This window comes from Camellia sinensis, chromosome 5 (genome assembly GCF_055761805.1).
Source record: "Camellia sinensis isolate YWXY chromosome 5, ASM5576180v1, whole genome shotgun sequence".
Lineage (NCBI taxonomy): Eukaryota > Viridiplantae > Streptophyta > Magnoliopsida > Ericales > Theaceae > Camellia > Camellia sinensis.
In genome coordinates this window covers 62,320,831-62,347,057 of record NC_138965.1, presented here as the reverse complement: position 1 = coordinate 62,347,057, position 26,227 = coordinate 62,320,831, and the positions used below count along the sequence as shown (strand labels likewise).

Below are 26,227 nucleotides of genomic sequence, written 5' to 3'. Positions count from 1 at the left end.
CGCCTGGGTGCGGTGAAAAATGGGTACAGGTTTCTGCATTTTTCTAGATGAGCTCGAGTAAAGAAGTTAGTCCAAGACTACTGGTTTAGGGTAGCCACATGGAATATAGGAACTTCAACTGGTAAAACTATGGAATTAGTAGATGTTATGATTATGAGGAGAGTTAGTATAGCATGCGTACAAGAAACTAAGTGGATAGGTGAGAAAGCTAGGAAGATTGAAGATACTAGGTTTAAACTATATTATAGTGGCAAGGATAGACACAGGAATGAGATAGGAATAATAGTTGCCAAGGGTCTTGTGAAAAATGTAGTGACGGTCATTAGGAAAGGTGATAGGATTATGTTAATTAAACTAGTCATTGGAGGGAATATAATGAACGCTATTAATGCATACACCCCCCAAGTAGGATTAGATGATCAGACTAAGAGGAATTTTTGGGAGCAAATAGATGAGATATTGTAGGCGATACCCGTAGGAGAGAACCTAGTTATAAGTGGAGATTTTAACGGCCATATAGGAATAGATAAACTAGGTTATAAGACGGTGCATGGTGGGTATGGTTTTGTTGATAGAAATGAGGCTGGAAAGAGTAGTTTAGATTTTACGTTGACTTCTGACCTGGTGGTGGCCAATACTATGTATAAGAAAAGCGAGAAGCATTTAATAACCATTAAGAGTAGGTCAGTTAAGAGCCAAATAGATTACTTTTTAGTGAGGAAAGTGGGCCGTTTAAATGCAATGACTGTAAGGTGATTCCTGGAGAGAGTCTGACGTCTCAACATAGGATTTTGGTACTGGATTTATGCTTTAAAGGGCAATACCAAGCTAGAAAGGATAGTGGGCATCGTAGGACGAGATGGAGAGACCTAAAGGGGGATTAACTAGAAATATTTAAGAATAGAATAGATAAGAAAGGTACTTGGGACTTGGAAGATAATGCTAACACTATGCGAAACTCAATAGCCCATTGCATGAGGAGAATCTCAAGGGAAGTTCTTAGAGAAACGAAAGAAAAATGACCCAACTCTAAGGAAACTTGGTGGCTGTAGACACCCCATTTTTGACCGCCCTTAAGACTTGGGCGCTACTGATGGTTTACTCGGTAATGAAGGTGTGTAGGGCAAAGGTTCAGTTTCTTCGGCAAGGAGAGAGTCAAATCTCAACTTCATACCCCTTTTGGACCAAAACAATCTTGATTGAAAGATTTTAGACCTTGAAACCCTCTCTTTCAAAATGTTTTGAAAATAAAGTTCCTACGATGTTCCGACGCTCACATTTCGTTAAATGTTGCACTTTTCAGTAAACCGAGCAAGGACGAAGTGGAAATGAATGAAAGAGAGTTGAAATCTTTGAAAAATCTTTCAAAACACCTTGTTTAGGGGTTTGGAGTTGAGGAAAATTGGAGAACAGGGAAGAAACCAAGTTGAAGAAGAAGATGGGTTTGAATCGCTAAGAGAGAGAGCCGAGCGGTCCTCGCTAAATCACACCTGTCTGTCTATACACTTGGATTTTAGCTATGAGGCCTCCACCGTTGGAAATCTTACTTCTGGGGCTTCATTTTGCACTCAAGAATTTCCTAAAGCCAAGTCCGGACGGGGGAGATATAGTTGGTTGAAGTAGGGCATCAATCCGGTTGGACCGAATCTGCGCGGCTTCACCAAAATAGGCATAACTTTTTACACAGTCAGAATTGTGATACAAGGTTGGTGCCATTGGAAAGCTAACTTCTAGGGCTTCATTTTGGACACTAGCCTACCACTTTTTGGCCTTGGAGACCACCCTCCGACCACCTTTCTTTCTGGCCGACCACAAAAAGTAGCTGGCCGACCACCTAACCCTTTTGACCTGGTCGGCTGACCAGGGCAAGTGGTCGGCCGACCCACTGAATTGGTCAGCCTGCCTCCCTCAGTTTTGTCCCTGTGAGTTGATTCCAGCTGTGTCAGCTGGAGGGCACAGACTGGATCCTCCATACACGTGTATGGAGGATGTTTGCCCTTGGTTTGAAGCTTCTTTGAGAAGCTTTAGACTTGTTTGTCTATAAAGGAGGGCCTTGCCTTCCTTGTAGAGGGTTCAGAAGTTGGCTGGAGCATACATACATATATCTCTCTTTGTCTCTATATTTTAGCCTCTAAAGAGCCAAGTTCTTACCCCTTTACACACTACCTCTTAGCCTAACACCTCCAACACCAACCTAAGGTCCTTGGAGCTTGTTTTCAGAGGTTAAGGATCTACATTTTTGGTCCAGAAGCTACCGGAGTTGCTGAGCTACAAGGGTAACACCCTATTCCCTCTTTAAGGCTTTATTTTGCTTCATCTTTTAGCCTTACTTGCAAGCATTTTTTAGCTTTGTCATAAATTAAAAAAAGTCTTATTTTAAGGTCCTTTACATGTTTGTTTCGGGTCATTTTTCTGTTGGGGGTCATCTACCCCCTTGCATGCTTGTTTTCACCTTGTTTTGAGCCATGCACTTAGACCTTTGCATTAAGCTTTGTTTGGCCTTCTAGCCACTGAAATCCAGTGGATTTTCAGTGGCTAGCATACTGTTTTGAGAGCCAAAATCAGAGAGGGGTGACCCTCTCACCCCTTGTTTTGTTTTCTAGTATATTTAGCCTAACAAGGGAGCCCATGTGTGCATGCTTCCAAGCCATGTTTCAGGCCATTTTTGGTGAGTTTTAGGACCTGCATGAGCTCTGTCCAGAGCTATTTTTGCCATATTAGGTGTCCCTCTTGCATGTGTAGAATAACCCTCTTCATAGCATATCAAAGGAGCCTGTACTTGCATGCTTCCTAGCCTCATTTTAGGCCATTTTTAGTGAGTTTTAGGGCTTGAATAACCTCTATCCAGTGGTGGTTTTGTCATATTGGGTGTCCATCTTGCATGTGTAGAACAACTCTCTTCATGGCCTATCAAAGGAGCATCTCATTCTTGCATGCATAGACCATGTTTCAATGAGTTTTTAGGCTTTATTTGGCATGTCATACCTCTAAATTTTGCTGGTTTAGTGGCCTCTTGAATGGTTAATATACTTGTAGTGTAAACCCTCTTCACTAGCTTGTATTGCATGTTGTTTCGGCCCTTAATTTTAGCATTTTTTGGCCATGCCTTAACCTGATTTTGTGCATGTTTTGGACTGCCTTAGCTCTGTTTTTGTGCCTCATGGTCGAATGATGCATGCTATGCATGGTTGTAGTTTAATATCCATGCCTAGCCTTGAGTTTTGTAGCCTCTTGCATGCTTGAATAGAGGTGTTTGCATGTCTTGGCATCATTGTGCATGTTATTTCAGACCTCATACTTGTGCCATGTTCCCATGTTTTCCACTCCTTAAGTGCATTTGAGAGTTGTGCTTGCTTGCCTCATTTTTGGACCATTGCATGAGCTTCATTTCCATGCCTTTTGAGCCACCATTTTAGTCCATATTTGCTACTGTTTTGGTCTGCATAGGGACTATTTGGGGGTGGTTTGGTCATTTGAGCATCGCTTTGCATACCCCTAGTGTAATCCACTTCACTAGTTTCGGTAGTTGGGCCACCTAGCATGCATTGTGTGAGGTGTTTGCATGATTCGGGACCCTTTCGTATGTCATTTCAGAGTTGGAAAATGTGTTGTCGTATGCTATATTACATGCTTGCCATGCCTTGGTAGAGTTGCACTTGGTGCCTTAGTTTTGGTCCCTTGCATTTGGGCATATTTGCATGAGTGTTGTTGCTTCATTTCATCATGTTTGGCCACTGATTTGAGTGTGGCTGAGGTCCACTCATATTGGTTTAAGTCCATCTTGCATTGTGTATGCCATATTATGTCATGTGCATTGAGTATGCCATTGACAGTTCATAGCATTGCGCATGCTAGTTGCACCTTTGCATATCACTCCTTGCATGTTTGCGTGTCTTAGTTGCATTTCGTTTAGGATTGCATGCTAGTTGTTGCATTGTGTTTGCATGCCATGCCATTCTAGTTGTTGTATAGTGTTTGGAGTAGGGTTTAATCCAAACACGGGAAACGAGGGATGTTTCGTACTCAAAGTGACGAAACGTGCTTCAATTCCCGGTCACCGACACTCTTGACTATCCGTGATAAAGTTGTTGGCTTTAGGTGTCCATTTGTGCATTCATTTCACATTGAGTCGTGCAATTCGACTCCTCAGCCATCATGCATCGAGATGCGTGATTGGTGGCACAAGGATCGAGGACTACACTCCCTAGAGCTCATGCAATGACGGGGAGAGTGGTTGTGCATCCATATGTTGAAAATACTTTGTTATGCCCCTTTCTTGCTCTCTGTTACAGCAAACCGGAAGCCAACAGCAAAAACTGGTCGGTAGTATCCCTATAACATGGTGGAGTTTCAGCCTTCTGGAGTTTTGTTCAGTGTTCTGGGACCAGTTGCAAACAGAGGCAAATCGGGGCATCGCGATGGATTTTCTGGCAAGGCGACTCGAGCATACATGCATTCCTTGTCATTCAAGACCGAGCTGAGGCAGTCCATTTCATATGTTTTGCATGCCAGCTTATTTATTTTAGTTAATTTGTTAATTAATTAGGGTTGTGTAATAATTAACTGTAATTTGTTATTCATTCGGTTGTGTATTATTTATTCGGACCCTCCGAGGAGGGCAATGTTGTAATAAGTGTGCTCGTGTGTGATGTATGTCTTCCAACCCCACGTCTTTCTCCGTTTTATTTACCAGCTTATGATGGTCAGTTTTAGGGCACGTTTAAATTAGCATCCTTATGCTCGTATGTTTGCATCCATTTATCTGTTTTGCATGCACCGGGCTCGACGCATCATGCTAACTGCATTGTATTTCAATTCCAAGTTGAATACATGTATCGATTGTTACATCTCATATGCCATCTTAGAATAGCCGAGCCTATTATAGTTGCATTTTTGCATGTGTTGCATTAGGCATTCTTAGCATAGTTAGGATTCATGCATGATTTCTAATTAGCTTCTTTCTTTGGCTCGGAGTACTCGGTAAGTGTTTATGCTTTAGCATCCTTGCATGTGTGTGAGTCACTGCCATGATAGCATGCTTACCATGAGGCTATGTGTTTATGTGATATAACTGCCTGATTGCCTGTGGGTGAAGGTTGGATTATTTGAATTGGCATAATTCATCGATTGCAAGTTTTAAGCCCAATTGAGAGTGGCAAATCACCATATTTTCTAAGCTCACTTGAGGGTGGCAAAATCTGCATTTTAGCCTACTTGCGAGTTGTGAACCGCTTTCAAAAACAAACATGAGATGTTTTGTTCCAACTTAGGTGATCCAGTTTATACTTGTATGCTGTGCGCATCACATAGTAATTCTAGGCTAATAAACCGGAATAAGAGCACATAATGTTTTCAAAACTCGATATCATGGTTAGTAGAGGCGGATCTTTAATCGGGCGAGCAGGGGTGCTCACGAGGTGACCTTTCCCAATCGTACCCAAGTTCCCAAGCCGAGGCAACTTTGGTGATGACGGACACGTGGCCTTAGGCACGAGTCAGGGTTTCCTAAATTCCCACAAAATAAAATATTTAGGTAGGGACTTTGTATCTGGCAAAGCAGTCCATGTTTGGCACTTCTTTCTAAAAATCTGTTTTTCAAAACGATTTGCCGGATTTGGACTCTTTGATGATTCATCGGTCTTGCATTACACTCCGCGAGATTAGATACAGGACCGTGACAGTGAGTCCAAACTGTAGTAAGCCCCAATGAACAAAACGGGATTCCTTCCCGGGACGTCTACAGTTTCTGGCGACTCCGCTGGGGACTTAGAGAACTTGACTCGAACTCATGATATCTTGTTTTGATTACACTTATGTGTTTCTTTGCATTGCATTTGCATTGGTGCGCCTAGGACACCGTGTTTGCCGTCTGCTATTCCTGAACGGTTTGCCGGAGGCTCGCTTTGAGAAGCATGCCATAAGGCTAACCGATTACGGGCTCTGCCACGATGGGAACACAAACCCCGGTTTTTATCAGGGCACCCTTTTTGACCATTCGACCTAGTGCATATTCGAAATCCATAGTGACTATTCCAAACTAGGACAGGTTGCTTACCCGATTATAGGTTGTTTGAAACCGCTGTGCGCGTAGTAAACCCTAGCTCCTGACAGAATAGGACAGGGAAACCCTACCCCTCCATAGGGGTGTTTTTGGCTCCCACTTGTTTTCTATGTGCTTTTAAAGTGTGTCTCTATATGAATGCATGTATCAGTTTGCAAGTCTGGGTATCAGGCCTGCGGACATCAGTATCAGTGTTTTGAGAATCAGTTATATCTATGGGTATCAGATTCAGTTTTGGGGCAGAATTCAATGGAGAGGACAGTCATTCAGCTTTGCTTATATTTGTTCTGGTGAAATTGGGCTGAGATGTTGCTTGTTTTCTCTTTTGCTAGGGTAATCTTGGGAACCATAGCTTCAGAAGGCTTCGGTATCCCCCGGGTACATTGGACTTGTGCTGATAGACTTTTTTAGGTCAGAGATTCAGTTCAAGGGCAATCAGTGTTCCTTTACTAGAGACAGGGTAAAAAGACTAGTCAGGCACAGATCGTCAGTTCAACACTCTTCGGATCAGTGATCATTATCCACCTCACCTATGCACAGTTGCGCTGAGATATCTGTTTCCACCTTAGAAAGGGGATACACACTTATTCAGTTAGCATGGAAGAGATGATGTGTCAGCTCCAGGAAAGTATGAAAACCATGCAGCAGGATGTTGTTCGTCAAGCAGAATTTGCCAAACAACAGGCCGAGGTCATGGCTCAATAGGCAGAGCCAATTGCCAGGTTACAACAGCAAACCGGAGCATACGCTTCACACCAAGCTCCTCCCCCACCAAGAGTGCCAATACTCAGGGAGACAGCTAATGTCCAGGAAGATACGGACATTCCAACAGGGCTGGCTCCGCCTCCAATCCTACCCCAGCTATCCAAAGCACAGACCAACCTGCAGGATACTCCATTTGCGTTCGAGGTGGACCCCACAGCACTAAAAGTAAGCAAGCTTGAAAAGTTATTCAAGAAATCTCAGGGTGTGAAGTCCATCCAGACATAGAGGATGGATACACTGGTTCGGCGGTGACATTATCGGACCAGTTCAAGATGCCACATATCGATCGTTTCGATGGTTCTGGAGACCCAATGGTGCACCTCCACCTACTTTCTGATATCCTGAGGCCAATGGGTTTGACCACAGCCCAAAAGCTATCACTATTCGATCAAACCATGTCTGGGATAGCTGCAATCTGGTATGCGAAATTGGAGGACTCTGTGAAATAGAACTGGGAAGAGCTGGCTGAGGCCTTTATTGCTCAATACTCTTACAATACACAGATCGAGGTCACAACTTATGATCTCGAAGTCACCCGCCAAGAGCCAAAGGAGAGTTTCTCAGAGTTCGTGGCGAGATAGAGAGCAAAGGCCTCAATGATGACTACAAGGCCTTTCGACAAAGATCAGATCAGGATGATTGTTCAGAATCCACATGGCAAGCCGTTGCAAAAGATGGTCGTCCTACCTCTGTTTACCTTTCCAGCCCTTTATGAAATGGGGGTTCAAATCGAGGATGCCATCAGACAAGGAATCTTTGTGGAAGATGATGAGCCTTTGCGGAAGAATGTTGTTCGCAGTTCCAATGCTACTACTGATGGTAGCACAGCTACAAAATGCTCAGAAGTAGACTCTATCACCACTTCCCTCAATGGCCAAAAACCCGCCACTTCAAATCGGCCCCAAGCCCGAAAGTTCAATCCTCTTTACATGAGTCTCTCTCAAGCTTTGAAAAAGCTGCGAGCAGAAGGGCACCTAGAACTCCTAGAACCCCAACCCCTTCCAAATCCTCTTCCACCAAGATATGACCGAGCTAAATACTATGCCTATCATTAACAACACGGTCATGATACGAACCGTTGTATCCGCCTCCGTCAAAAGATTCAGGATCTTATTGACGAAGAAACCCTAGCTCCACCCAAAGGACCTCAGGTTAGTACTGACTCATCACCTCCCCACCTCAACCTCATGCATATACTACCATCCACCTTCGACCCCAGCATATACATCACCCCAGCCCATCTACCCAAGCCTGAGGTGTTCATTTCGGAAAGCATGGACTTATGCATGATGGGTGCACCTGAACTCCAATCATCTCAAACCCGTGAACCCACTACTTCTGAGTTGATGAGAATGATTGAAGATCTTCAAAGAACTGTGATAGATTTGGCCTCCGAGACGTTGGCTCCATCATCGACCACATCACATGCTAGGAGTTTCATGACAAAAGGCTCCCCAATCTTGGGACAAGTTGTATTGGAAGAAGGCCAATCCCTTGGCAAAGTGGAGGCCAGTGGTAAGAACAAGGTAGGGGCAGGCATTGATCCCCATGAACACCTTCTGTAGGCTGTGGAGGCTTTGAAAGCGGAAGGGCTAAACAAACAGCAAGTGCTTGCAATTGTTGCAAAGATTGTGGAGGATACTTTCGTCACTCAAAATTAGAGTAGTTCAAAGCAAGGGAAAATCGGGAGAAGGGTTGTTGTACCAGAAATGATCTTTTGAGCTCTAATCCTGCACTCGGAAGAGATCGGCAAACCAGGCCAGCACCTGCCAATCCTTTTGCTGGTGCGTCCAGCAAAAATCCAGAAACTTTGAAGTACCAACCCCGAGGTCAGAGGGTCTTCCATGCCCTCTATATGCCTTTGTCCAAAGCTCTCCAAATCCTTGTTGGACAAGGCCATCTCAAACCCCTTGAGCTTCGGCCTCTCCCGAATCCTCTTTCGGCTACGCATGATGCTGCCCAGTACTGTGCCTTCCATCAATAAACTGGTCATGGCACCGACAATTGCTTTCGTCTTCACCACGAAGTGCAAGATTTGATTAACAACGGGGTCATTGCCGCACCAAGCTCGGCAAAGTCTATCGGCACTAGATCGGTGAACTTAGGGGATAATGTGACCATGTGATCGGGGGATGAACCAGCTACGGGTGGCGCTCGGTTTACTCCAGATGTGGGAATGGCACACACTGTTTTGAGCAATATGCAAATACTAGTTTTTGTACTTTCTGACTTGGGTATTGGGTCAGTTTTGTTGTTTTGTGTATAGTCAGTCTTTTCGTACTGAGTCAGTCGGGTCTGTCTTGTTGTATTGAGTCAGTCCTGTTGCACAGGAGTCAGGTGATCTCGGGGGTGTTACCTCGGACATCACTATCTGGTTTTGTGTTTTTCTTTTTGCTTTCTTTTGAGTCTGTTTCTGCCTTGGAGCCAGTTATACCAACAGATCTGAATGAAACAGCAGTGATTTTCACACTCTTATGTTTACTTCTGCCATGCAACAGTTGTGCCAGAAGTTTGAATGAAACGGCAGTACTTTTTGCCTACTTTTCTGTGCCTCGAACTCATTGCATTGATCTAAGTTTTTCAAAACTTTTGAAACACTGTGATGAAAACGAAGAGGGAGGAATTCCTCAGGTTTTGCAAAGTTTGATCAATTGAGAGAAAGAGAGGCATGCTAAGCCCTTAATGAATGAAATCATGTTTGTTAATGTGAATACTGAGAAGGACCCTGGCTTGATCCAGATTGGTTCTACACTGTCTTCAACGCGAGCGATTTGTCACTTTCTTAAAAAATTTCAAAAAATATTTTGCGCGGTCCTACAAAGACCTGTGTGGAATCGCTCTTGAGATTGTGCAGCCTAGGATCGCTCTCAACCTCGAGACTCGACCCCTTGCTTTTGAACCTTGAAGTTAGATTCAGAATGTTCAACGGTCAACCACCATGTAAGGCCTGCGTGGCCGGATCAGAAGCAGCCCTCGAACTAGGAGCAGGGAAGTCAGATCAAGAAGATCAGATATCGTCAAAAGAAGCTTGCAAAGCTAGATCAGAAGCACCCCTCGAACTAGGGGCAAAAGATACCAGATTGTGCTCGAAGAGCCGAAGATGGATCATTCCACAAATCAATGATGATCGGCAAGAATGCCAAACCCCAGAAGGGAGGAAAGAAGAAGACATTGCTGAAGGACAACCGAGTTCCTATCCACAACACTGGGGGCAAATTCACCCTCCATTAGATGGACTCTTGCATCGTCAGCGAACAACAGCCATTCTCCTAGATTCAGATGACTTCAGGATCTCAAAACCATTTGAGATGGACAAAGCTACACTTTTACCCTTGAGAGGCTCACTGGGCCGAAAACTTGGAAGGGCGACCCAGGCAAAAGTTAGAGCAAGAAAAAGAAGAAAAAGGAAAAAAGAGAAAAATGCAAACAAAAAACAAAAAAAGAAGAAAGAAGAAAAAAATGAAAAGAAAAGATGAAAAAGAAAAGAAATGAAAATAATTGAAAAGAAAAGAAGAACATAGCTTGCAAGGTTGAAAACCCGAAAGGGCAGCCTTGGCAAAAGTTAGAGCGCCAAAGGCGAGGTTAATACTCAAGTGTACCTTAACCCGGAACTACGCAGGGCTTGATTCCCATGTTTGGGATACGTAGGCAACTTCATTCTAAAGTCCAGTCGTAAAACACTTCAAATTCAACTGTGTCCATGTAATGGTTCTGATCATCCTTGTCTTCTCTGTATCCGAGAGCTTGGTTGTGATCGTGACCTTGAAAACTGGTTACAGTGTGCTGCGGTGCAATTCAAACAAGGGTCAATTTTCCGTTGCCATACAATGCGCTGCGGTGCCATTCAAACAAGGGTCAACTTTCCGTTGCCATACAGTGTGCTGCGGTGCCATTCAAACAAGGGGTAACTTTCCGTTGCCATGCAGTGCCGTTCAGTCAAGGGGCAATTCTCCTTCGAATTTGAGGTTGTGCATCTCGAGAGTAGGTTCCGTGCTCGTTGAGCAGTGGCCGTTTGCAAAAATAGTTTTTGAGAATTTTTACTGAGGTTGACTAATTTTCTCGAAAAGTATTCCATTTTTCAAAACTGGACCACTTCTTGGACCCAAAAAAGGAAAATTTTCAGTGCTCATAGCCTGACTTGCATGATTTTAAATCAGAAAATTGAACAAGCATGTTAATCTAACTTTCATTTTGGTCAAAATTGTTTTAGTAGAAAGCCAAAAACAAAAAATGGTCAAAATGATGAACTAGAGGCACAGTTGAGTCAGGTGTTCTATCTTTTCCCCATTGTCAACATACTTGCCAGAAAGGGCACTCTACTTGCCAGAAAAAGCACCGTATTCGCCAAAAAAGGGCACCACTGAAGCTGACCGCAAAACGGCAGAAAGCTCTCACATCCTCCAAGCAACGAGGTATCAAGCCAAGTGCGAAGCACGAACTGAAATGAGGCAAGATATTCCACTCCCTCATCTAGGCCAGATCTGATCACGTCCAAACTCCCCAGCACAGCATCGTCAACCAATGTCAGTTGCAGATCTACTGCGCGTCTGGTCCCATTGCAATCCCTCTGTGGGAGAAACTCACTGTTGTGAACAAGAATAAGAATCTGGTAGAATACCAGGGGCAAGAGCCCACAACTTCCTGCTTATCCATCAACCACCCAGGGGAGGGATAAAAATTGAGAGATTGAAGAATAAAGAGATGTACGCTGAGAGAAAAAGTGAGTAAAAGGGCTTTTCAGAAAAACAGAGCTTGAGGGCCGAGTGATGTGAGAATCACAAGTGAGAAAGGGTGGGAAACAATACCCGAAGAAATTGGCTCCTCGTGCACCGAAGGTCTCTTGCCTTTATAACACAGCTGAGTGTTATGTTTGTGTGTTTTTGTTTGTTTCGATTCTTGTTTTGAGTCGTTTGAGTGTCAATAGATGTGTTTAGGTTGTTTTACCTTGTTTTTCCTTTGATGAGTTGTGTTTAGGTTGTTTTACCTTTTGTTTTCCGTTGTTGAGTCATTTTGGCTGTGGTTAGTTGTAGGCTCAATACCCAATTGAGAACTTATTCTCACTCTCAATTTCAAAAAATCGTTTTGTGCTCAGAGTGCCGTGCCATTCTCTACATTTGTGAAAAACAAGATTTGTTCTTCCATAAAACTACAGGGTTCGACCCAGGTCACATGAGAACAATAGAGCAAGGACCTATCTGAAGCTATATAGATTCCAGACTACAAAGCAAAAGAAAAGAGGGAAAATTCGGAGCATCTGAGTGTGTTGCAACTTCTACAAGTTCTGTCATTGCATCTCGTCCGTCCAGAAGGAGTTGTGTGTTCAGAATGAGCAGTGTGCTATTATGGGCTGTGTGTTCAGAATAAACCGAGTACTGTGTTACGAGCTGCGTGTTTAGAATGAGCAGTGTGCGGTATGAGCTGTATGCCAAATAAACTAGAATGTTGTGTTTTGAGCTATGTGTGTTAAATGAGTAGTGTGCTGTATGAGCTGTGTGTTCAGAGTGAACAGAATACTGCGTTGATTGTTTCAATACCAGAGTGGCAATCAGAAGTGCTCTCCTTGAGTACCATTTCCCGTCAGAGTTATCTTGGCTATGTTTGCAATGAGGGAAAGTTATGAATATGATCAGGATGAAAAACGGCATTTGTGGTTTCTACATGCAGATGTTGGTCTTTGTCAGCATTTCACAACCTTTATACGGTGAGTTGAAGGTAAGTATTCGAAGAATACAAGAGCAGATCCCCGTCAGAGTAAAGCGATTTACCTCCACTCATTCCATGAGGTGCTTTCTAAAGTGCCGTTTTGTTTGTTTATTGCATTCCCTAAACATCATGCTCTACATTGCTTGTAGCATGCATCGTATCATCGCACTTATTGCATTTATTTGAATCTTGTGTTATCTTGTATCGTTTATCCTTTTACGCTGAGTAGCATTTAGGATCGTTGCCCTCCGGGGCTTTCTCAGGTTGCGTTGTAGATGCACTGGGCGGGTTATTGAACCTCCTTTCACGATTTCAGCATGGTTTGAGTGTCCCATTTCCTTACACGATTTCAGCGTGTTTGGAATTTATCTCAGGATGCGTGATGCGCGAGCCTGGGTGGGTTTTATCTCAAGTTGCGTTGTAGACGCGCTAAGCGGGTTGTTGGACCTCCTCTTAGCGTGGTTTGAGTGTCCTATTTCGTTACACGATTTTAGCGTGTTTGGAATTTATCTCAAGACATGTGATGCGCGGGCCTAGGCAGGTTTTATCTCAGGTTGCGTTGTAGACACACTGGGCGGGTTGTTAGACCTCCTCTCAGCGTGGTTTGAGTGTCCCGTTTCCTTACACAATTTCAACGTGTTTGGAATTTATCTCAGGACGCGTGATGCGCGGGCCTGGGCAGGTTTTATCTCAGGTTGCGTTGTAGACGCGTTGGGCGGGTTGTTGGACCTCCTCTCACGATTTCAGCGTGGTTTGTGTGTCCCGTTTCCTTACACGATTTCAGCGTGTTTGGGAATTTATCTCAGGATGCATGATGCGCGGGCCTGGGCGGGTTTTATCTCAGGTTGTGTTTAATACACGACTGGGCAGGTTGTTTTGGACCTCCTTTCATGATTTTAGCGTGGTTTGAGTGTCCATTTCCTCACACGATTTCAGCGTGTTTGGAATTTGACTTAGGTTGCGTCATATGCGTGCCTGATTGTTTATTTTTCCTCCTCTCATGATTCCAGTATGGTTGGAGTATTTTCTCCCTTTGCATTCACCATTGCATTTTGCATGCATTGCATCATGCTTTCTTGCGCACCTTACCTGCACTTGTTAGTGCATTGTTTGCGCTTTCTTGCGCACCTCACCTACACTTGTTAGTGCATGGCATCGCACTGTTTTGTGCAGTTTATCGCTCGCGCTGTTTTACGCATCGCACTGTTTTGTGCAGTTTATCACTCGCGCTGTTTTGCGCATCGCACTGTTTTGTGTAGTTTACATTCGCGCTATTTTGTGCATTCACCTTGCTTGCACTATTTTATGCACCTTTAGCTCGCACTGTCTTGTACACCTGTATCACACTGTTTTGTGCATTCACCCTACTCGCACCGTTTTGCGCACCTTTAGCTCGCACTGTCTTGTGCACTCACTTGGTCTAGGAGACCTTAAATCCTGCACCTTTATTCGCACTGTCTTGTGCACTCTCCGGTCTAGGAGACCTTAAATCCTCTAAAGGTGCAATTCCTTTGGTGTTTGTCGTGCCCGAACGACTTCTGGTGGTCTGGTATAACCACCTGCCTGTGTTAGTAGTGAGTTCCTAGGAGATCAACTGAGACGGTGGAAACTAGAGTTCGAATGGCTTATGCCTAGAACGCAAAGGTTCAGGATTTCCGAGACTAAAGTCTGGTTTAAATACCCAGGGGTATATCCTCGGCTTGAAATCTGTATGGCAGCCCCATAGATTGAGATAGCATGTGTATGCGCCTCAATTCTGGATACTGAACCAACCTAGTCTGTCACCCTGTTGGAGAATAGGGAAAGCTGCTACCATAGTCAGGGAGAAAAGTAGTACCTGTGGTTCAACCGAGAAGAAGGGGAAGATTCTCACATCAGCATGAGGTAGGACATTGCCGAGGTAGGTCATTGTCAATTGCCCCTGTAAGGTACCTTCACCTCTTAGCTATTACATTGCATTTTAGCCACTACATTACAGTGCTTTGCACAAATCCTCAATTTTCAAACCGGCTTCGTGTAGCATATAAGTCCAATTATCAAAATCTTCCTGCATATCATTTTGCATCTTGTCCCAGAACTACGTTGGTTTGATTCTTTGCAAAGGGATAGTAGGCAGCCTGCGGGCGCAACCATTTATTTATCTATATTTTGTTTGTTTGTCCAAGTCTTCGGTCTTGTCAAAAATGGGTCGTCTCTGGGCTTTGACATTCACTCCCATCACTTCTTGACTTTTGAGTTCTGTCAAAGAGGGACAACTGTAGACACCCCATTTTTGACCGCCCTTAAGACTTGGGCGTTACTAATGGTTTACTCGGTGATGAAGGTGTGTAGGGCAAAGGTTCAGTTTCTTCAACAAGGAGAGAGTCAAATCTCAACTTCATACCCCTTTTGGACCAAAACAATCTTGATCGAAAGATTTTAGACCTTGAAACCCTCTCTTTCAAAAGGTTTTGAAAATAAAGTTCCTATGATGTTCCGACGCTCGCATTTCGTTAAATGTTGCGCTTTTCGGTAAACCGAGCAAGGACGAAGTGGAAATGAATGAAAGAGAGTTAAAAATTTTGAAAAATCTATCAAAACACCTTGTTTAGGGGTTTGGAGTTGAGGAAAATTGGAGAAGACGGAAGAAACCAAGTTGAAGAAGAAGGTGGGCCTGAATCGCTAAGAGAGAAAGCCGAGCGGTCCTCGCTAAATCACGTCTGTCTGTCTATACACTTGGATTTTAGCTATGAGGCACCACTGTTGGAAATCTTACTTCTGGGGCTTCATTTTGCACTCAAGAATCTCCTAAAGCCAAGTCCGGACGGGGGAGATATGGTTGGTTGAAGTAGGGCATCAATCCGATTGGACCAAATCTACGCGACTTCACCAAAACAGGCATGACTTTTTGCACAGTTGGAATTTTGATGCAAGGTTGGTGCCATTGGAAAGCTAGCTTCTGGGGCTTCATTTTGGACACTAGCCGACCACTTTTTGGCCTTGGAGACCACCCTCCGACCACCTTTCTTTCCGGCCGACCATAAAAAGTAGCTGGCCGACCACCTAACCCTTTTGACCTGGTCGGCCGACCAGGGCAAGTGGTCGGCTGACCCTCTGAACTGGTCAGCCTGCCTCCCTCAGTTTTGTCTCTATGAGTTGATTCCAGCTGTGCCACCTGGAGGGCACAGACTGGATCCTCCATACACGTGTATGGAGGATGTTTGCCCTTGGTTTGAAGCTTCTTTGAGAAGCTTTAGACTTGTTTGTCTATAAAGGAGGGCCTTGCCTTCCTTGTAGAGGGTTTAGAAGTTGGCCGGAGCATACAAACATATATCTCCCTTTGTCTCTATATTTTAGCCTCTAAAGAGCCAAGTTCTTGCCCCTTTACACACTACCTCTTAGCCTAACACCTCTAACACCAACCTAAGGTCCTTGGAGCTTGTTTTCAGAGGTTAAGGAGCTACATTTTTGGTCTAGAAGCTGCTGGAGTTGCTGAGCTACAAGGGTAACACCCTATTCCCTCTTTAAGGCTTTATTTTGCTTCATCTTTTAGCCTTACTTGCAAGTGTTTTTGAGCTTTTTTATAAACTAAAAAAAGTCTTATTTTGAGGTCCTTTACATGTTTGTTTAAGGTCATTTTTCTGTTGGGGGTCATCTACCCCCTTCCATGCTTGTTTTCACCTTGTTTTGAGCCATGCACTTATACCTTTGCATTAAGCTTTGTTTGGCCTTCTAGCCACTGAAATCCAGTGGATTTTAAGTGGCTAGCATACTGTTTTGAGAGCCAAAATCAGAGAGGGGTGACCCTCTCACCCCTTGTTTTGTTTTTCAGTATATTTGGCCTAACAAGGGAGCCCATGTGTGCATGCTTCCAAGCCATGTTTTAGGCCATTTTTCGTGAGTTTTAGGACCTGCATGAGCTCTGTCCAGAGTTGTTTTTTCCATATTAGGTGTCCCTCTTGCATGTGTAGAATAACCCTCTTCATAGCATATCAAAGGAGCCTATACTTGCAAGCTTCCTAGCCTCATTTTAGGCCCTTTTTAGTGAGTGTTAGGGCCTGAATAACCTCTGTCCAAAGGTGGTTTTGTCATATTGGGTGTCCATCTTGCATGTGTAGAACAACCCTCTTCATGGCCTATCAAAGGAGCATCTCATTCTTGCATGCATAGACCATGTTTCAGTGATTTTTTGGGCTTTATTTGGCTTGTCATACCTCTAAATTTTGCTGTTTTAGTGACCTCTTGAATGGTTAATATACTTGTAGTATAAACCCTCTTCACTAGCTTGTATTGTATGTTGTTTCAGCCTTTGATTCTAGCACTTTTTGGCCATGCCTTAACCTAATTTTGTGCATGTTTTGGACTGCCTTAGCTCTGTTTTTGTGCCTCGTGGTTGAATGATGCATGCTATGCATGGTTGTAGTTCAATATCCATGCCTAGCCTTGAGTTTTGTAGCCTCTTGCATGCTTGAATAGAGGTGTTTGCATGTCTTGGCATCATTGAGCATGTTATTTCAGACCTCATACTTGTGCCATGTTCCCATGTTTTCCACTCCTTAAGTGCATTTGAGAGTTGTGCTTGTTTGCCTCATTTTTGGACCATTGCATGAGCTTCATTTCCATGCCTTTTGAGCCACCATTTTAGTCCATATTTGCTACTGTTTTGGTCTACATAGGGACTGTTTGGGGGTGGTTTGGTCATTTGAGCGTCGCTTTGTATACCCCTAATGTAATCCACTTCACTAGTTTCAGTAGTTGGGCCACCTAGCATGCATTGTGTGAGGTGTTTGCATGATTCGGGACCCTTTCGTATGTCATTTCAAAGCTGGAAAATGTGTTGTTGTATGCTATATTACATGCTTGCCATGCCTTGGTAGAGTTGCACTTTGTGCCTTAGTTTTGGTCCCTTGCATTTGGGCATGTTTGCATGAGTGTTGTTGCTTCATTTCATCATGTTTGGCCACTGATTTGAGTGTGGCTGAGGTCCACTCATATTGGTTTAAGTCCATCTTGCATTGTGTATGCCATATTATGTCATGTGCATTGAGTATGCCATTGAAAGTTCATAGCATTGCGCATGCTAGTTGCACCTTTGCATATCACTCCTTGCATGTTTGCGTGTCTTAGTTGCATTTCGTTTAGGATTGCCTCCTAGTTGTTGCGTTGTGTTTGCATGCCATGCCATTCTAGTTGTTGCATAGTGTTTGGAGTAGGGTTTAGTCCAAACACGGGAAACGAGGGACGTTTCGTACTCAAAGTGACGAAACGTGCTTCAATTCCCGGTCACCGACACTCTTGACTATCCGTGATAGAGTTGTTGGCTTTAGGTGTCCATTTGTGCATTCATTTCACATTGAGTCAAGTAATTCGACTCCTCGGCCATCATGCAATGAGATGCGTGATTGGTGGCACAAGGATCGAGGACTACACTCCCTAGAGCTCATGTAATGACGGGGAGAGTGGTTGTGCATACATATGTTGAAAATACTTTGTTATGCCCCTTTCTTACTCTCTGTTGCAGCAAACCGGAAGCCAGCAGCAAAAACTGGTCGGTAGTATCCCTACAGCATGGTGGGGTTTCAGCCTTCTGGAGTTTTGTTCAGTGTTCTGGGACCAGTTGCAAACAGAGGCAAATTGGGGCATCGCGATGGATTTTTTGGCAAGGCAACTCGAGCATGCATGCATTCCTTGTCATTCAAGACCGAGCTGAGGCAGTCCATTTCATATGTTTTGCATGCCAGCTTATTTATTTTAGTTAATTTGTTAATTAATTAGGGTTGTGTAATAATTAACTGTAATTTGTTATTCATTCGGTTGTGTATTATTTATTTGGACCCTCCGAGGAGGGCAATGTTGTAATAAGTGTGCTCGTGTGTGATGTATGTCTTCCATCCCCACGTCTTTCTCCCTTTTACTTACCAACTTATGATGGTCAGTTTTAGGGCACGTTTAAATTTGCATCTTTATGCTCGTATGTTTGCATCCATTCATCTGTTTTGCATGCACCGGGCTCGGCGCATCATGCTAACTGCATTGTATTTCAATTCCAAGTTGAATACATGTATCGATTGTTGCATCTCATATGCCATCTTAGAATAGCCGAGCCTATTGTAGTTGCATTTTTGCATCTGTTGCATTAGGCATTCTTAGCATAGTTAGGATTCATGCATGATTTCTAATTAGCTTCTTTCTTTGGCTCAGAGTACTCGGTAAGTGTTTATGCTTTAGCATCCTTGCATGTGTGTGAGTGACTGCCTTGATAGCATGCTTACCATGAGGCTATGTGCTTATGTGATATAACTGCCTGATTGCCTGTGGGTGAAGGTCGGATTATTTGAATTGGAATAATTCATCGATTACGAGTTTTAAGCCCACTTGAGAGTGGCAAATCACCATATTTTCTAAGCCCACTTGAGGGTGGTAAAATCAGCATTTTAGCCTACTTGCGAGTAGCAAACCGTAATTTTTTCGTAGCCAAAAGTATACTTTTGGCGACACAATGATCAATTTCGTTGGGAAAAGTAGACCTTTACCAACGCAATTTACTATCATCGCTAAAAAAGCATAACATTGACTAGGTGCCAAAAATATTGGTTGGCGCCAAAATTTCATAAATTTTAGCTACGAGGCTTATTTTTTAGCAACACAATAAGCATCGCTATTAATGTGCTTACTTTTGGCGATGACAAGTTGGCGTGGGCAAAGAGTTAAACATTTAGCGACGATAATACTATTCGTCGGTAAAAGGTTTGATAGTGAAATGTGGTGATTTAGTTATTTGTATTTTTATTATAACTTTTCAAAAAAAATTAAATATTCTAATTATTGAATTGTAAAATTAAAGTGATCATTGAGTTAGATCACAAAATGAACTCATCAAGCCCAAACACACTCTTAAGTTCAGATGGCTAATTTGAGATAATCTAAACTTTTCCAAAGAATGTGGTTAAATTATCAATTTCAATATGTTTGGTTTTATTTTCATAAACTTATTTCAGAATTTTTTTTTTCCTAACAAACTAAAAAACAAATTGGTGAAAAAATTAAAAAAAGAATACTTATTATTTTTGTATAATTTTATCTTTTAGGAGGTCATAAATAATTTTTAAATTTTAAAAATATATTTTTGATTTTTATTGTTCAAATTAGTTTAATTTTTTTTTTATTTATAAAATTCATTCCAATTTTAATAGCCTTTTAAAAATGCTGTAAAAGATCAGTTAAGTTTTCAAATGTCATTTTATTATTGTTATAATTGAAAAGATAAAGCTACGGAAAACATTAAAACCAAAATCCCTAAAATTTTGGCGCGAACATTCCCTGCTGGTTTGGGTTCCTTATTCTCCTCTGATCATGGACGGGTTCCCTTATTCCTCGCTGGTTTGGGTTCCCTTATTCTTCTCTCAATTCTTAGGGTTTTTGAAGCAAATCAATTTCAAAGAAAACTGAAGGTAATACTCTCTCCCTCTCTCTCTCTCTCTCTCTCTCTCTCTCTCTCTCGATCGATTTATTATATAAATATATATTGATTATAGTTGCTGTTTATTTTGATATCACTACTAGAAAATGAGGCTTTTGACACGGAATTTTTTGCGACGGTTTCAAAATCGTCGCAAAAAGTAACCTTTTGCGATGTCAAAAAAAACTGTTGCGAAATTATCTTTTTTGCGACGACATTTGATTGTCGCAAAAAAGGCACTGACTAAATACCACTATTAGAGACGGAAAATCCAAGACCGTGGCAAAAAGTAATATTATACGCAACGGCATGTTACCCCGTCCCTTTTTTTTTTTGGCGACGCTCTTTGTTAGTCTGTAAAAAAATGTATTTTTGCAATAAAAAATAAGGATGTAAAACGAAGGCTTGAGATCACTTGAAGAAGATGAATACGTTACCAAAACGGCGTCGTTTTGGTGAGGTAATTCAAAATAATAATAATAAAACAAAAGCCTCTATTCTCTTGGTTACGTATTTCAGAAAAGAGAGAGAGAAGACGAAGAGCTGAGAAGTCGCTGTCCTTGCTGCCCCGTTCCCTACTCGTCAGCCGCTGCCCTACCCCTGCTCGTCCGCCGCTACCACCGAGGATTGGTTGTGTTCGGATTCAAGAAGCTAGTATTCATTCAACAGATTCAACAGGTTCGTCCTCCAAACTTAAAATATTAGGGTTTTTAATTCAAAAATTAGGATTTTCTATGCTTTGATTTGAGGCTTTTTACTTGATTTATTTAAAATCTATTATTGGGTTAAAAATTAGGGTTTTGATTTGGGGGTTTTTACATGATATTGAGAGCTCTCTCACCTGTCTCTTGTTATTGAAACTAGGGTTTTGATTGAAGGATTTCAATTGAACCAAAAAAATAAATATCTAGGGTTTTTCCAAATGTTCATCCCTCTCTTTTTAATAAATTATTCAAGGATCTTTCTGTCATGACCCGAACCGGCCCCGTGGGTTAATGACATAGCCGGCTAATAATCATGAGATTACCTACGGCCTCAAACCAAAACAAATGTATTTTTAACAGAGATATTGGGGGCCAAATGGAAGCAGTTTAAAACTTTGTCCATAGAGCTGTGCTTACATGGCACATCCATACAACCAAACACATATACATTAATAACTCACAACAGAAATGCAGTAGCATAAGTTCTGTACAAACAGGATCATCTAAAACTAAGTCAACCCATGACAACTATATACAGACATATGTAAAGTCCTCGCCAACATGACAAAAATAAAATAGTATAGCAGAAAGGCGAAGACAGGTCTCGTGCGTAAGACACTAGGGCTGACTCTCCAAGACTCGGTTGTTCCACACAGACTTCACTGGAGCTGGGTCTGGACCTCTCTTGGCTCACCTACAAACACATGAATGAGAGTGAGCGATAGCCCAGTGAATAATATCAAATAAGAAGATACAAACAATATGTAAAACAACATACTCTGAACGGCCTTGGGCCCAATTCACATTTTTTGTTTCACATTTATATAGGCAATTTAAGTCAAGTGACTGTGGTTTCAAACGTACTGGCCTTTGGCCCATTTATTTTTCATTCCTGTCAAACGGCCTCTAGCCCACTTATTTGTATTAAAATGGCCTCTGGCCCATCCATTCATGTCAAAACAGCCTTCGGCCCATCCATTCATGTCAAAACGGCCTTTGGTCCATACATTCATGTCAAAACGGCCTTTGGCCCATTCATTTATGTCAATCAGTTGTCCATAATTCAAACTAGTAAACTAGTAGAGAAATAAGCAATTGGACAATTGACAAACTTCAAAATATCGATGTTACTCACAGTGATCGGTTGGTTGGTTTGCCCTGGAGCTCGACCCTACACAGTCCATGAACACAAAAGGGTCACCAACAATTCAACCCATTCTTAAATTCACATTTTCCTCTTCAGGCTTTATTCTTATCTCTTTAATTCAATTACAATGCTCAATGCATGCCTAAGAGTACTTAGAAGTGAAAGAGAACAGAAAACGGAACTCATAATGCATAAACAAAATTTCAGAAAAATAGGGTCCCCGCTCGAGCGTGGACTTCCCCGCTTGAGCGGACCCTTGAGGCCTGCAAAAGTAGTAGGAGCATCAAAATTACGCTCGACCTTGAAGTCTAGCGCTCGAGCGGAAGGCCTCTCTTCGTGGCTCCCCGCTCGAGCGTGAAATTACCCCGCTCGAGCGGATGCCATATCTGCAAAAAGTGCTAGATGCATCATTTTTACGCTCGAGCGTGAACTCGGACGCTCTAGCTGAAGGTCTGTCTACATAGCTCCCCGCTCGAGCGTGGACTTTCTTGCTAGAGCGGACATCCAAGTCTGCAAAAATACTGGGAGCACAAAATTCACGCTCGAGCGGCGGTTTCTTGGCTCGAGAGGACATCAAAATTCTGGGAAACCCAGAATTGTTCTTCGGCTTCAATTTCGATGTTCAAGGGGTTCAATTCATGATTTCAGTTCCAAAAAACAAAAAAACACATTATATCACACGAGAGTGCGATGATATTACATCAAATTGTTCAAAGTCATCATCTCATTCTCAAACAACTCTCATTTCTTTATCATGAACAAAACCCATATATTTCACACTTCACATAGGCTCCATTTCTTCAAAAGTCAAACATGCAAGTAGGTTGGCTTCCAATTTGAGTTCAAATGGTACAAATAAGGTTCATGATCATGGAACTTATGAAAACCATGCATGCATGTGAGATTTGGTGCCCAATTCCTCTTATTCAACATGGTTCATGCATGAATATGCAAAATTATAGCAATCATGCACATGCATGCTCATATAAGCTCCCAATTCAACAAATTCAACTCAAATTAAGCTCTTGATCACAAGTGAACCTTGAACCTATAAAATTACAAATTCAACTTATGAATTTAAGATCAATTACCTACCTAGAGGCTCAATTTCTCCAATCAATAGCAATTTCTTGAGTATGGTTGCAAAGTATCATGCTTCAAGACCAAAACCTTGATTCTCTCCCCTCTCTCTCTCTCTAATTTCGGGTCTCTCCTCCTCTAGAGAGTTAAATCAGCCAAGAGTGAAATAAAAGAGGGAATTGCACATATAATGGTCCCATATATAAGCCCACTAGGCCTCATTAATTTAATATTACATATTTGAGCACTTAGCACTAATTTAATCCAGTTAATTTGATCTGAATCAATTTTCAATTAAATTTCACCGTAGCCTCTAAAAATTATACCAATCACAATGGCGCAACCAATTTTGGTTTCAATGGCTGATAGGGCCTTCAATTTAATTCCCAAAACAAATAGTCAAATAGATATTCCTACGGTGAACAGATACAAATTCAAAACCACATATTTTCACATAATGGCACACAAAATCATATTAAACACATAATCATACTAATATTATGGACCAATTAACATACTACGGAACAGGGATATCACACTTTCTTTTTTTTTTTTTTTTTTTTTGGTTGGTGTTTATGTCTTTTCCTTGTCATTAGCAATTGGTGTATGTGCCTATGTTTGTCTTTTCAAATTTGCATGCAAAGGCTACTATATTTGTTCTTATTTGTGCTTCTATATTGGAATGGATTGTACATAATTTATTACATTTGTTGACACAGTCCTTTAAATTAATTTTATTTCTATCCCATTCACATGCCCTTTTTGTAAGGCGGAATTGGTTATCGGAGACACAAGATTTTGATGTTGACCTATTTCCCAATCTTTCTTTTCCACCTATGCCACAAATGTGAGAAATTCTACTCAATAGCTAATAAGCAATGAATGAGCAGTTATTGTTTTGTTGTTCACAGCATTGACCCTCAACACTTTGAATGTACCGTTCAAAAGTACGAATAATGTGGTGATTTGGAATTTTAGCTAATAAAGTGTTAATGGGGAATGGATGAAAAAAGTTTTTTTCATTTTTTTTTTTTTTTATAGTTCATAACACACCTGACTGTACAATGAGTAGTTTTTCCAGCTGATTGAACTTTCTTGAGTGCTACAATTATTAAGACATCTCTATTAATTAAGTGAGAATTTTAAGTAGCTAAATCATGTGACTTAAGTTATTTACATTTGTAGTGGCACTTTCTGCAAGACAACCACTGGTTTTGGAATGAACTTTATAATCTAAGGAGCCATCTTCTTAGAAATATCTGTTGACACTGCATATTCCATTTGGTGATTGATGTTGTAAGATTACTTCACATTTAGAAGTTCAATAAGTTTTGATTATTCAGAGTGTTACTCTATTTTCTTTTTCCATATTATTCAGTGATTCTCATTAGTTTGCTGATGTTATTTGCTGTGTTCTTGGAATCATGATTGGTATTGCTATAATGAAGATGTAGAGAAAAGAACTGAAGTTTAAAAAGAAGCAAGTAAAACATGTAAAAGAAGTTGCTAAGTTTGAAATATATCATAATAACATACTACAACAAGACCTATGTTGCTTAAGGTAGGATTTTGTTCAATTTTCGCATCTCTTGGATGTACTAAATAACTGTTTCTCACATTAGGGTGAAGGTAGTGATGACCTAGAGAAGGTTGGTTTCTCTCTCTCTCTCTCTCTCTCTCTCTCTAATTGTTTAAACTATCTGAACATGCTTAACTTGAATTACATGTTTGTTGGTTATTTGATAGGTACGATGGCATTTACTTATCAATAATAGTCTACAGCATACAGGTTTCTAGTGTTTGTTATTGGACTATATTTTGGTTGAGTTTACTCAGAAGCAACTTAACTGAAGTACATAGGTATTTGACTGATGGTTGTTTGGGTTGTTAATCTGATGGGTGAGTAATCCAATTAGAGCTTATGTGTCTATAATTCATCACGGACTTGCTTGTATATATGTATTTTATTAAATGTATTAGAAGATAGTTGTTTGGTTGAAGATTATAAATAATGCTATTCATAAGTAGCTGTTGTCAGTCAATTTGTGTAGCCTAAGACTATACAGTTTCAAATTTAAATACTTGAGTTATGTGTTGAGTACTTGTTCATCCTATTTTCTGTTTTCTTTGCAAGTGATTTGTTTTCGATATCTTATGCTTTTTTCCCCCCTTCTTGAGCCAGAGCATACACAAGTTTTTTCCCCCTGCTTTGCTGTTGCGTTGCTACGAGTGCTTGCAGGAGTAACTATACCACCTGAAAAAATCTATGGTCTGGGAACTAGGTGAGAACATTTTTAAGTATATATATATATATATTGTGTGTTATTACAAATGAAAATTACTCTAGTTGGTCTTTTAAGAACCCCTCTCAAATTTCGGATAATCAACTTATTTAAACTATTCTTATTTATATTACCAAACAATCTAACACAATCTCTTTTTTCTTTTTGATTTTTTATGCGTGTTTGTTTTCCTATATGTTTTTTATGAGAGCAAACGGTGAGTCAGAGTTTTCTTTGATCATGGCCACACTCTGGACAACCAATCAATCGCTCCGATTGTCTTTCTGAAAATCTTGGCCAGTACTTGCGCTTGTATATCTATTAACTCTCTCTCTCTCTCTCTCTCTCTCACACACACACACACACACACACACACATAGAGAGACTGCTACCAGATCAATAAAAAAGCTAATGAACTTTGTTTTAAACTTGTCATTGATCAATACAGATTGCTACCAGATCCTCCTTTTTGCTGGTGGCTGATGGCTGTTGCTTGTTGGTCTGCTGCAGCGGCCACCCTCGTGGCTGATGCTTGTTGGGATGTTGCTGCTGCAATGTTGTTGTGAGACGGCTGCTGCTAGATGTTGGTGTGCTGCATAAGTTTGTGGGTAATTTTCATGTCATTTTTCCTGTCTTTGTTAGTTTCATGTTTTCATTTTGTTATCTATTGTTTCTAATGTGGGTTCACAATTTGGATGTATTTGGGTATTTTAGTGACTTTACCCTTTTAGGTTTTATACATTGCTTCTAAAAGCTGTATCAGTAGTGTTTTTGTTGCTTGCACATCAACTTTAGGTGATTTCATATCAATGTTATTAGTTTGTAATAGTGGTGTCTGAGGGATGCCTCTTGTAAATCTATAAATCTTATAAAAATATATAAATTATTTTCAATTATTTTTGTTAGTAACTGTGTCGCCAAAAGTTTATTTTTGCCCACTCATATTGTGTTGCTAGAAGTGTATTTTTTGCCAATGCCAATTTGTCATTGCCAAAAGTAAACCTTTATCGACAAACAAATGGTTGGCAAATGGAAATATTTACTGAC

General features: G+C 41.4%; 1 protein-coding gene across 1 annotated transcript; it reads left to right on the top strand.

Annotated features, from left to right (window-relative positions):
• Window positions 1–129: 129 nt before the first annotated feature.
• On the top strand, window positions 130–25,746 carry LOC145791444 (uncharacterized). The gene is made up of 3 exons (XM_082871797.1): window positions 130–461; window positions 576–683; window positions 25,629–25,746. The coding sequence occupies exons 1-3, from the start codon at window positions 130–132 to the stop codon at window positions 25,744–25,746; spliced, it is 558 nt and encodes a 185-aa protein (XP_082727923.1).
• Window positions 25,747–26,227: the final 481 nt, after the last annotated feature.